The sequence below is a fragment of the Amaranthus tricolor genome, chromosome 17 (assembly GCF_026212465.1).
Source record: "Amaranthus tricolor cultivar Red isolate AtriRed21 chromosome 17, ASM2621246v1, whole genome shotgun sequence".
Lineage (NCBI taxonomy): Eukaryota > Viridiplantae > Streptophyta > Magnoliopsida > Caryophyllales > Amaranthaceae > Amaranthus > Amaranthus tricolor.
In genome coordinates, this window is record NC_080063.1 from 20,250,769 (window position 1) to 20,263,444 (window position 12,676).

The 12,676-nt window shown below is 35.0% G+C and overlaps 2 protein-coding genes across 3 annotated transcripts; one reads left to right on the forward strand and one right to left on the reverse strand.

The window, feature by feature from the left end:
- LOC130803846 (carotenoid 9,10(9',10')-cleavage dioxygenase) lies at window positions 1–7,465 on the forward strand. The gene is made up of 14 exons (XM_057668048.1): window positions 1–458; window positions 3,340–3,410; window positions 3,524–3,538; window positions 4,395–4,506; window positions 4,643–4,742; window positions 5,019–5,081; window positions 5,354–5,464; window positions 5,548–5,732; window positions 5,951–6,089; window positions 6,299–6,416; window positions 6,490–6,591; window positions 6,670–6,921; window positions 7,033–7,144; window positions 7,308–7,465. Exons 1-14 carry the CDS (start codon window positions 210–212, stop codon window positions 7,335–7,337), a joined length of 1,659 nt encoding a protein of 552 aa, XP_057524031.1. The 5' UTR covers window positions 1–209; the 3' UTR covers window positions 7,338–7,465.
- A 252-nt stretch (window positions 7,466–7,717) lies between these two features.
- LOC130803847 (nuclear transcription factor Y subunit A-4-like) lies at window positions 7,718–12,676 on the reverse strand. 2 transcript variants are annotated; one of them, XM_057668049.1, is made up of 7 exons: window positions 12,354–12,675; window positions 11,156–11,530; window positions 10,381–10,490; window positions 10,136–10,204; window positions 9,567–9,731; window positions 8,407–8,847; window positions 7,718–8,153 (listed from the first exon to the last, which is right to left on the reverse strand). In XM_057668049.1, the coding sequence occupies exons 2-6, from the start codon at window positions 11,430–11,432 to the stop codon at window positions 8,455–8,457; spliced, it is 1,014 nt and encodes a 337-aa protein (XP_057524032.1). In that variant the 5' UTR covers window positions 11,433–11,530; window positions 12,354–12,675; the 3' UTR covers window positions 7,718–8,153; window positions 8,407–8,454. The 2 variants fall into 2 exon arrangements, with proteins under 2 accessions (XP_057524032.1, XP_057524033.1); XM_057668050.1 differs by having other exon boundaries at window positions 7,766–8,153; window positions 12,257–12,676.

The window sequence follows — 12,676 nt, forward strand, 5'->3', positions numbered from 1 at the left end:
CAGAAATATGAACGACCACGTGTCATGGTGTTCGCCTAGTTCTACAGAAAGCAACCAAAGATTATTGTCATTGTGAACATGGAAAGGTCTCTGGCCAGAATTCACGATTACCAATCAATCATTCATGAATTCTGAAATATCACTACACATACCCTTACACTTCCACTCCATTTAAACAGGAAGTGAAGAAAATTTGAGTGTAATTGAAAATGGGTGGAGGAGAAGAAGCGAAGAAACTCAAGGAAGACATGGAAGTTAAAGATACACATGGAATTGTGGAAGTTAATCCAAAACCCAGCAAAGGTTTCACTTCTAAAGCAATCGATTTGTTGGAAAAACTGATTGTGAAACTGATGTATGATTCTTCACAACCTCTTCATTATCTTTCTGGGAATTTTGCTCCTGTTAAAGATGAAACTCCTCCTTGCAAGGAATTACCTGTTCAGGGCCATCTTCCTGTTCGTTCCCTTTTCATCCTTCTTTTTTTTCTCTTGATTTTACCCCTCTCCTTTGTTTGATATCAATTCTACTGTTTGTTTGCCTTATCATACTCATGATGATCATGTTTCTAACTTTCTGGTTTCCAATGAATTATAATTTGGGGTCAGATTAATTATGGCTTCCAATAGCTATGGTGGTTATGTTAATTGCAAAATCTTTAGTAGAATTAGGTCTATTCTTGATAGAGCCCAACCCCCAAGATTTTTCAGATTATACAGACTATACAGTCTTTACTAAAATGACTAGTTAAATTTTTTGTCGTTTGGAATGAACGAAATGTATCCTTGGTTTCAATTGTGTTTGTGATATGACCAATTTTATTTTTGGTAAACCAAATGTGCATGGATATTGTTTTAACTGTGCTCATTTAGAGCATATAATGGTCATCGGAAATTATAATTAATATCAAGTTCAAACAAAATCTTCTTGTTACTTTGTTCGGGATTAAAGATCGTTTTCTGGGAGTTTTCGGTGATGTACATAAGCATAGTTCTTGTTAATAGTATAGAAGTGAGGGACCATTTTTTCAAGGATTTGTGCTAATATTTTAATCTCACCATTTCCGGCTATGCATATTGTAGTATTAGTAATATCAATAAGTTTCATGTGGTGAGTCAATAATTCCCTGATCTACCCCTTGTAATGGCAATCTCTTGGATGATTTAATCTATTTTAAGTGATCAGTGATTACTGAAGCTCAATATGACATAATTTAACCTAGGAAATTGAGAGGAAGAAACAAACATTAAGGGCTCACTTGGATTGAGCGGCGTAAGTATTCAAGGTAAAAAAAGTCAAATTATTTTTTTTGAGTTATATCAAACTATTAAAATAAAAATAAGTAGAGGAGCAACTGAAGTAATAGAAATACTTACTGATAAAACCAACACACAAGGGCCTAAAGTTTCAAACTTTATCCCTAGAAAACACCAAGACTAATGGCAAGGTTGTTCAATGCAAGTAAACAACAATCTTCAATAATAAACAATGAGAAACAATAAGAAAGAAAGCAAAACAAAAGACACAAGATTTACGAGGTTCACCCCAATGTAGGCTACGTCCTCGGTGGTGGTTAGCTTGCTTGATTATGTGAATAACAATTGAGTTCTCAAGAACTCTTACAATGGAGTATTACACTTGGAGAAGATAAAGGAGATGGGTTTGTGTTTGGCTAGGGTTAAGAATCCTCTTAGAAATGAGTGTATGAGGCTCCTATTTATATTAGTAGCCGTGTACCAATGATTGGGTAAAGGCCCACACTAAAACATTCCCGTAAAACTTATCACGCAAGGAAACAAAGTGCTTTCTAGACTCCCGCTCGACCGGTCGAGCGAAATGGCCTTGGTCGAGCGGCTTGTTTTTCAGTCGAGCCTACTGGCTCGGGTCGAGCATGCTTCAGATGGGTCGAGCTGGTCATTAGAGACCCAAAATGACTCTCACATCATCATACACACACATACACACATCCATACAACACCAAACTCATCATACACCATTGGTGTACTCAAAGTCACACCAAAACGAGAGTAAACTAAATAAGATGAATAAAAAAGGAATAAAAAAGAGGATGATTTCCCTTATTTGGAGGAAAATATTCCCACACCCTCTCTTAGGGTAAATTTTTACTCCAAAATGAGAGAACTAGTTGCTATTTTATTCATTTCTCATTACCTTGCAACTAATTCTTCCATCTCTCCAACAATGAAATTCCATTAGTTTCATATCTAATTACCTCTATTTTTCTACTTGGACCTTTATTCTTCCTTAAATATTTACCCTCAATCCAAGCATAGCCTAATAGATAAGCCTCATATGGTTGATACTTCCATTGGGCAGATGGTGAACAAATAAATATTACAACAAGCTATATTTTTGCTGTAAATCCACATATGAGAAGATGTTTTATTAGAGACTAAATGTCTTTATTGTTCACATTTCTAAGTGAAAAATTTTCTTATAATTAAAAGATAAGCCTTACTAAATGTTTGAATGTTTTAGTATGAGAGCCTTGCATGGTTGAAGCACTTCCATGTGTCGTTCTTAGATTATCAAGTAAAAGTTCATTGGAGTATTATTTTCTTATCCGTGTTGCATTATTGCTACGTCATGATGCGTATGCATTATTGTGACTGTTTAAAGATAGCATTTTATTTAAATTTACAAAGAAAACGTTAGATTATCATGTTTTTTCTTGTTTCTATTGTGACCGTTAAAAGGTCGCATTTAATATTAATTATAAAGAAAAAAAATAGATTATTATGTTTTTTCTTGCTTCTAATTTACCAGTCCTGAATATGATTCTGTCAATATTTGAGTAAATGAAACTGGACTAAGCGGTATGTTTGCTTCTGGACTGGCTGTAGCGCGTCTTCCTAGATGCTTTAGAACATGCATAGTATGTTTAAGATCAAAACTAAAAGTATATTATTAATAAGTATTCTTTCCGTCCCTTTGGATTTACACTATATGACAAAAAAAACTTTAAAACATATTCTACTCATATGGTGCAAACTCAAGGAGACAGAGGGAGTTTGCAGCTTATTAAGGACATGGAACAAATGAGAAAGGAAAAAAGACATGAAGACGTATCAAAGTTTTCTAGTTTATGAATGTAAATTGAAAGTCTGATTGTGCTCAGCTAATCATATGGTTTTAATTTTGGTCTTATAATTTTTTTAACTTAAAATTTGATTTGGTTCTTTAAGAAACTAAAATACATTGTTATACTCTCTGTAACTTTGCTACGATATTTTCTCTGTTGCTTTCCTTCTGGTTGTTCGGCTCAAGTTACTTCCCATTTAATAGGAGTGCGTAGTAATTAAGTTAGAATTATTGCAGGAATGCTTGAATGGAGAGTTTGTCAGGGTTGGACCCAATCCAAAGTTTGCTCCTGTGGCTGGTTATCACTGGTAAGTGCTATTAGTCAACTGGTCTGTTATGATTAATGTAGTTTCAACTGGGCAGAGAAGAAGATGGGTGATTTCCTGTTGATCATGCTAATATTTCATACTTTTTCTTGCAGGTTTGATGGTGATGGGTATGTTATTTTTTTTTCTTCTTTGTACCTGCTTTAGGGTTTTTCAAAATTGAGCTCTGTATTTTGTTTTGTTTGGTAACCATGATACACTTCACCGCATGTGGTTGTGATGTCTTGGGGTTGAACTAGGGGCCTATGAGTTATATTTCTAGCTTCTGATTCAGTTATCTAAATCATTTTGAAGTATTTTTTGAGTTGAGAGCCAAGATTTGAATTTCAATAAATTCTAAATCTCCAATCTAAAATAATTTGACGATTGCTGTTGGAGACTGTGGAATGATTTGAATAGTACTACAGTAGATATAAAGGTTGGATATGTACAGAAGGAAGTCATCTATCAGGGTTCAGGTTGGATGCATACCAAGATGACTGATTATTTGAAGTAGACCAGTGGAGGTCTTATTGCAATCAAGTCAGCTAAATGGCAAGTTGCATGGCTGTGAGTTAAGATGAGCCCATATTTCTGCGAGGCATTGATGGTGTGAAAAATTGATTTCATCCTGAATGAAAGGAATACTGAGGTCAAACCTCTAAATTTGATTATTTTCTGTTCAGCTATACGCCATCAAAGTCCTCGCTCCATTTACACAATTGGTGAAGGTAGTTCGGACTTATTTGTTAGGCGAGCATGGTTACAAATTGCTATTCAAGTTGGAATTTGAATATCTGTTTTTGACAAGTGGCCATTTCTGAAGAGTTACTTATTTTTACAATTGATGGGTTCCTAAATTTATCTTTATATGCCTTACAGAGATGCAGGAAAGACGCATGATTCGATGATCTATTATTTGCTGTTATATATATGACAATCCAGATTACTTTTGACTACAATAAAGACTATTTTCTTTTCTTTCAGCATGATTCATGGAATGCGTATTAAAGATGGTAAAGCAACATACGTCGCTCGTTATGTTAAAACATCAAGGCTGAAACAAGAGGAGTTCTTTAAAGGCCCTAAGTTTATGAAGGTGGACATTAATAAAGACCTACTGAAATACTTGACATCTAGTATAGATGTTCTTTTTCATGTTCCTTATTTTTAATGAATATATTGTGGAATTTTGATGGAGATTCCATATTTTCCTTTCTCATTTGTTTTTGCAGATTGGAGATCTGAAGGGGCTGTTTGGATTACTTACAGTCAACTTGCAATTGCTCAGGGCTAAACTGAAAGTAGTTGATATGTCGTATGGAAATGGGACAGGTTTTGTTCTCTTATTTATGTTATTTAAATCTTTCATATTGTTTAACAGAAACTAACAAAGTAGAAAATAAATATTGCTTGACTACTTTCATACCCGCATATTGTTGGGAATTGGGATTAAGGGTTTGGCATTATTGTAGGCTACCTTGCAACATGTACCGCGAAATTGTACTCCATTTATTAAAGGAACATTTCCCTTTCTTTCTACATTCTGCGGTTGTGTGTGCTTTTAATTGAATTTGGGGAATGTTTCTTAATGTTGCCTCTTTTTTTCAGCTAATACTGCTCTTATATATCATCATGGGAAGCTTCTAGCACTTTCAGAGGCAGATAAACCATGTAAGTATGTATTAATTTGTTCAGGTACTATTTTTGATTCTCAGTACCAATTTGTTGACGTACATTCGACCCCCCCCAAAACCAGCCACTTTATGCCTTGCCTTATGTGTATATTGGCTGGCTTTACGTTTTCATTAAAGCTCTGGAGGGTTCCTTCAGGCCATCTGACACCATCTTGCTCTTGTGCTTTTTGATGTGAAGAGTGACTTATGATAGCTTCTTGCCAATGCTAGTTGTATGTGACAATAATTCGTACATTCCATATAATGCAGATGTTCTTCGTGTTTTGGAAGATGGGGATCTGCAAACCCTTGGATTGCTTGATTATGATAAAAGATTGAACCACTCCTTTACCGCTCATCCTAAGGTTGATCCATTCACAGGTGAGACTTATATTTCACATGTATGCACACTTTGATCTGGAATTTGTCTTTTTATAGTCTCACTGACCAAACTTTTGGTACAGGGGAGATGTTTACTTTTGGCTATTCTCACAGCCCACCATACATCACATACAGAGTAATTTCAAAGGATGGATTTATGCATGACCCTGTGCCAATTACAATCCCAGCACCTATCATGATGCATGATTTTGCCATCACTGAGAATTATGCTATTATCATGGATCTTCCTTTATACTTTAAACCTAAGGTATTGGAACTTTTCCCGTTAAGGAAGCAACTGGTCTTCGTTATTTTACCATAATCTGTCAAGATCTATGTTCATTTCTCTATTGAGATCACATTCATGTAACCGTGTCTGAAATCTAAAATCTAATGCTTGATGTTGCTGTTCTGTATCCCACATTTTTGATATGGAGACTCTGGTACTTTTGGTTTTAATTGATCTTATGCTTTAACTCTATCCAGGAAATGGTGAAGGAAAAGAAACTGATATTCACTTTTGACTCCTCAAAAAAGTCTCGCTTTGGTGTATTACCACGATATGCAAAGAATGAGAGTACAATTAAATGGTTTGAGCTGCCAAATTGTTTCATATTCCATAATGGTGCGTCTAGTCACCTTTTGCCTGTAATTTAGAGAGTTAATGCATTTGGCTTTACAATTATAAAGGGCATTTGTGCTCATGTAGTTTAGCAGTTTGTGTTTGAATAAAGTAAGATCATTGAAAGCTAGCTTTGGTAGAGGATTAAGCTTTATCTTAGTGTTATGATATGTTTGATGCACTTCTTAATTGGGTATTGATTACATTGACAGCCAATGCATGGGAAGAAGGAGATGAGGTTGTATTAATAACTTGTCGCATTGAGAATCCAGATTTGGATATGGTCAATGGATCTGCTGAAGATAGAGTTGAAAATTTTTCAAATGAATTGTAAGGACTCTTCTATACTTGGAGATTATCTTTCTCTTTCAATCTTTTCTTTATTAGTCATATTCTAAAATAGGTACGAGATGAGATTCAACATGAAAAATGGTCTTGCTTCTCAAAGAAAACTATCAGCACCTGCTGTGGATTTCCCTAGAGTCAATGAAAACTACACGGGCAGGTACATAGTTTTGGTAGTATTATATGTACACCCTTTATAAACTCCTCTTATTCATCTTCCATTGGGTACCTAAAACAGGAGACAGAGATATGTCTATGGCACAATTTTGGACAGCATTGCAAAAGTACAAGGAATAGTCAAATTTGACTTGCATGCCGAACCAGATTCCAGCAAAACTAAGCTGGAAGTAGGAGGAACAGTGCAAGGTATCTTTGAGCTTGGTCCAGGAAGATTTGGATCAGAGGCTATCTTTGTTCCTCGTGAACAAGGTACTACCAGTGAAGAGGATGATGGATATCTGATCTTCTTTGTGCACGATGAAAACACAGGGTAAGTCCAATAGCCTGCAATTTTCTTTTTTAGATGTATTATTAGACCAAAGCTTTGAGGGTTTGGCTTTTGAGTGTGACAATGAATGGAGCTTGTAATTTGTGTTTGCAGGAAATCATTCGTGAACGTAATTGATGCAAAAACAATGTCTGCTGATCCAGTTGCAGTTGTGAAACTACCTAACAGAGTTCCCTACGGGTTTCATGCTTTCTTTGTAACAGAGGTTAGTTTTGTTCATCATCATTATTGCTATTTTCTTTGAATAAGTTTCTGAAGTCCATCGTTCTTAAATGTATTTAGTCATTTTTATGCCTTTCTCAAACAAAAAAGAAGTAGTAGTAGTAGTAGTATATCTGAGAGTTTTTTGGTTGTGTTAATGTCGGCAGGAACAACTAAAACAACAGATTGCATTTTAAGTCAAGATAGAAGTGGATAAATCAACTCCAACAATGGAAGTCGCTGTAAAATTATTGCACCAGACAATACAAGTTGTGTTGTACTACTCTCACTAATTCTTCCCATAATTTATACAACTCTTAAACTACATTCAAATCTTCTAAAATATTACCTTTGAGCAGAGGTTGCCTAAGCTCACTTTGCTTTCCAATTTTTATAAAATTAAATTGGTTTTTCTCAAAAGTAAAATATACTACTTTAATTTATTTTAAACGTAAAAAGTGAGCAAATATTATTAAGAGTGAGCAGAGGTTGCCTAGGGATGATAAGAATTTGCTTTTCAAGTAAAAAAAAAAAAGTGTATATATATATATATATATATATATATATATATATATATATATATATATATATATATGAGTGAATTTATAGGAAAAGTTGATAACATAGGGTAAAATAAAATGGTCAGTTTATAATTTATAAGAAGAATGGGAAACTGTAGTGTGGATAGATTAGGCAATGCTATCTTCCCAACCAAAAGGAAAGCATTGACAAAATCCAAGAGAAACACTATTTTAACATTTGTTTTATAATGAAAAAGTAATTCACACATAATTTGAAAGGAGGGTAAAATCCTTATTTATTTCACATGACAAGCTGACTACATTATACACAATACATAACTTGGTTGTGAAAGGAGGAACAGCAGGTAGAAGAAACATACTCCATCTTTTTCTCCTACACCCAGACCACTTTAAACCACACACCAAAGCCAAGAATGAATTGCCTGGGACTCCACTTTCTTTAAGGAATGGGCCCATAACTGCTCATGTAACCTGCATCGACACAGATATCCATTTAGACAAGACAGTAAGGTTCCAGGTTCAGCTATCTTCATCTTTCCTGGGAATCTACTAATTTCAGAAGTAAAAAACAAATGCCCAAACAATATAAACCAGCTATCCGCTGAGATTGTAACTCCTACGCTTTTGCACGTCAAAAGCCACAGAAAGTCTGTTTAATGGAAATATGATTCAGGAAAGTTGGGAAAATGAACAGCATGGATCTTTCGTGAGTTAAAAGTAGTACCAGACTGTAAGATGGCAGCCGTCTCTTCAAGCATTAAGTGATTCCTAGCTACTTGACTGAAACGACGCCATTCAGTTTCATTCCTCCCCGGCCATAGTTGTTTCTTTCTTCCTTAGGACCAGAAAAGGAACGGTATGTTGATGACAGACCATGAACATTAGTGCCGCTACTAGAATGTGACTCTGCCTTGTGCATGTCTGAAATCATCATTCCTCTTGCTTCTTTTTGATTCCAAGAACCAGCACTTGCACTGCAGGTTGATGACTTACGTTCAGAATGTCCTAAACTAGCAGAACATATCTGAAGGTTGGTAGCTAAATTTCCATCCGTTTTTGATGAATCAGCAGTATTGTCTTCATGCTTCTTTGTATTCAGAAAACGGCCTCCAGCACCTCTAGCCCTTCGCAAAGCATGCAAGTGACGAGATTCATGAAGATATGGCTGTCGGAAAAAGGCACCCAAAACACTCGTTAAAATAATCCTTAAACTCAGATCCAACAGGACAGAGCTGCAATTTCTTTATTACACTTAGATTAAAATTGAAAGAAGGCTGATGTTCAACTCAAATGAAGACGTCGATCAAAATATTACATGGAAATTCTTGCACAACAATTCAGAATATACCAGTAAACACTAAAGAATTAATTATGTCGTTGGGTGTAACCTAGGAAGTGGAGGGAGGGACATGAATAGCCTTTCTTTTGGTCTCCAAAACTCAACAAGCTTCACTTGATGGAAGAAAAATATAACTAAAACACAACTCGGTTAGGTCTATTATCTGATAACTACCACCAAAGATATATACAAGGCTACTTGCGTCTTGAGCCAGGCAATGAACAAAAACATGGCAATGGATCTCACGTATCCGAACATTCCAGATATCAATTATGTGAGCCGTCGCTCCGTGAGTAGGAAGAAAGTTGCTCTACCATGTTAAGTTGGAAAAATTCAATAAAATAAACTATCCAGAAGAAAAAAAATAAAAGTTTCGTAAAATAGTTAGACCAACAACAGATATACATCCTCTTCTGTGCCTTCCCACGCTCCACCAAAAAGCCAAATGAAGAAAAAGCCACTAGTGGTTATTTGTATATGCAAGGAATTTTATCTGAACTTCAAACACGATAGCTAATACACTAAATTGCTAGAAGACCATATACCTTTCTTGACTTTATTATTTTCTTTTCTAACTCAGCCTTAGCTCGTATTTGCCTGCGCCTTAAAATCCCATGATACTGCTTGGCGTTTACATAAACTGGCTCTTCCTCCATCGCAAGGGGAAGTGGCATTCTGCTCTGGTGCAATCCATACAACTGCGGATTCACCTAAGGCAAAACGAGAGGGGAAAAGAAAGAATATTTGGTGAGGGACTTTCCAGCATATAACAACAGAATACATCCTAACATGAGGCAATCTAGCTTGCTTATCATTGAAGAGATGCAATATTTGCTATCATAAAACCACATGCAACCATGTTCAGAAAGAAAAAAATCAGAGAAAAAGTCCATTAATCTTTCAAAATTTGACCCAAAAAGAGGAAAGAAAAACTTTCCAACAGCTAACCACACTGCAAGAATCCTATTAAGATAAATCAGAGAAGAAATCCACAGAAAACCAAACATAAAAAGTTCACAAGAAAACATTAAAACATCCCAAGTTCTAATCACTGCAAGGACAATCTAGGCAATTTTCAGTAGCAGAAAATAAAGATCAACTCTTTCAAGCACACCTGTTGTAACTGGGCATAAGCCATTGCTCCTCCATATGTTGGATCTTGATATGGATATGATGTCAATACCTGCAAAATTAACAGATTCGAACGTATCACATGAACATCGTAAGAATCAAAAAGTTCAATGCAAATCAAAATCGTCATAATGAGAACCACCTAGTATACCACGACATAGCCATAATAATAATAAACTCTAATACAGGTCAACAATAATTTAAAACAATTCACAAGGAAATTCTTACAATCGAGTGGCCAGCGAGTTCCATTTGTGAATTTGACTGGTCCGCGATATTTTGAGGCATTGAGGATGTCAATTGTTTACAAGGCTGCTGACCATGTGCATTATCCCGATCTGATTGTACAAAAAAAACACATATTGAAAGGTACGTAAATATACATCACACTTGCCAGAGAACAAGAATATTAGAATCTCAAAAATGAAAGGAACAATTATCCAATTAACTTTGATTAAACACATCGAACATAGTCCACCATATTGGTTACAGAATATGGTCAATACAAACCACAACGAACTTGCCTACTATACGATAGAACATAATTAGGATTATGACAATTCACAGAATCTTGCAGCAAGATAAGTACATCTCATTTTGAAATTCACAATAGCCGCTCTCATTGACAGGAAGGTGCGGGAGTCCATAATATGCTCCCCCTCTCTTAAAATGTGCAGCACATACATAAAGACAAACAATCTCATGAAGAAATTATTTTGATTCAGATACAGATTCAAAAGTGATATTAAACTCTCAAGTTTGGGCTACTTTACAAGATTAAAATGGTCTCTCAGAATATTCAGCAGCAAAATATAGTCCTTGATATTCAATAAAGCATGTCTTAAACATTAGCAAGAGTATCATCCACATTCATCCAACTGTCAAATGACAAGACAAGATGAATAAGCAGTATAAGATTTACATGTCAATTAAAATATATTCCTCAAGATGGAGGTTAAATGGACAACTTCTCCTCACAGCATGAATAGAAAGAGATGCATACCCGATTGAGGGGCCAATGCAGTTTGGATCTGTCTACAAGCACTAGCTCCAGTATCCTGCATCCCATGGATATGCACCGAAAAACATCCAGCCAAGGCAGAACCATTCACTGGTTCCCCACTAGATGTTCTAGTTGTGGAATCATTTGAAGTTGAAGTTGCAGAGATTCCATTGTTACTCAGACTACGCCACCATGGCTGTCCAAACAGCATATTTACTTGTTTAGACCCTCCACCAGATTTGAATCCATCTTCCACATTTCCGGCTTTTGTGGGCATTTCTCCACAGCCTGAGTTAATCTATCTATACTACTAAACTCAAGATCTAATAAATCGTACAATTCAAAAAGAGGAAAGGCAATTTATAAATTGGTGTCCTGCAAAAATCAAGGTAAATTCCTACATCAATTTCAAAGATGGTAGCTTTTAGAAAGGGTAGCAGAAAGTACGTTGGATGTATGGGAATTCAAAAATACAAAGTTTATTCACAGATTTGAAACATAAGATGACGCATTAATCACAATATGATTCAACTTGAATTTATCTAATAGAATTCAACAGAGAACAAATAAAAAAATTCAGCCTAAACCTCTTAAAAGGCAAAAGATCAGAACTAATTGAAAAAAGTAAAAATGCAACAAAAGAAAGTGTTTTGGAGATAGATAAAGCAAACTAACTACACATGGAAACCCTTGATAATTTATCCCAGATGATCAATCTCAACAGCCCAGCAAACAAAAATCCTTGTTCCTTACCTACCCATGAAGAGGACATAAGTTTTAAATGTAAAAAAAAAAAAAAAACTAGAACTACTTCTATTGAATTACTTGCTGCTTACAATAAAAAGGAAAAATATGCTTCTGATGTTTGATTAAAATTCCAGGTATCCTTGAAATTCAGGACAACATCTAAATACTCAACAAAGAGAATTATAAATTTGTCACAATCAAGACATGAAAAAACATAAATTCATGAAAATATGAAAGAGAAGTTTTGGGATCGAAACCCAGAAAGGAGTAAGTATAACATCTAAAAAGCATCACAGTAAGTAAAATTGAAAAAAGAATAAAGATCAAGTAGAGATAATAGAAATGAAAGCTTACAGAAAAGTATAGTAGGACTGGAGTTAGAGCAGAAAAACAGAGGATAATTCATAAGAGGAAATCAGAAAAAATGGAAGTGAGATGTAAGTGTTGATACCTGCAGTTGCATCCTTAAGAGAGACAGCACCACCAACATCGGAGAACAAGGATACAGTAAAGAGAGGGGAAAAAAGACACACAATAAGAATGAGAGATATCAACTTTTCATTAATTATTTTTTTTTAAAATCATAGAGTAACAACTACTAATATTTACTTAATACTACTTCTCACTAATGAAAGGTTTATCGTTAATTAATTTAATTAATAATAATAATAATAATATAATAATAATAATAATAATAAAACAAGGTGAGGACAACTATAACTACAACTACAAGAGAGCGTAATAATTGGGAGTTTTTTATTTGGTATGTGCAAG

Bases quoted from the DNA above. Each gene is read 5' to 3' on its own strand.
- LOC130803846 (XM_057668048.1), top strand. From the start codon at position 210: ATGGGTGGAGGAGAAGAAGCGAAGAAACTCAAGGAAGACATGGAAGTT. The intron at 4,743-5,018 runs GTTTTGTTCTCT...TCTTTTTTTCAG, and splicing joins GTCGTATGGAAATGGGACAG to CTAATACTGCTCTTATATAT. The intron at 6,090-6,298 runs GTGCGTCTAGTC...TTACATTGACAG, and splicing joins TTGTTTCATATTCCATAATG to CCAATGCATGGGAAGAAGGA.
- LOC130803847 (XM_057668049.1), bottom strand. From the start codon at position 11,432: ATGCCCACAAAAGCCGGAAATGTGGAAGATGGATTCAAATCTGGTGGA. The intron at 10,491-11,155 runs GTATGCATCTCT...TTGTACAATCAG, and splicing joins TGCATTGGCCCCTCAATCGG to ATCGGGATAATGCACATGGT. The intron at 8,848-9,566 runs GTATATGGTCTT...TTTTTCCGACAG, and splicing joins AAATAATAAAGTCAAGAAAG to CCATATCTTCATGAATCTCG.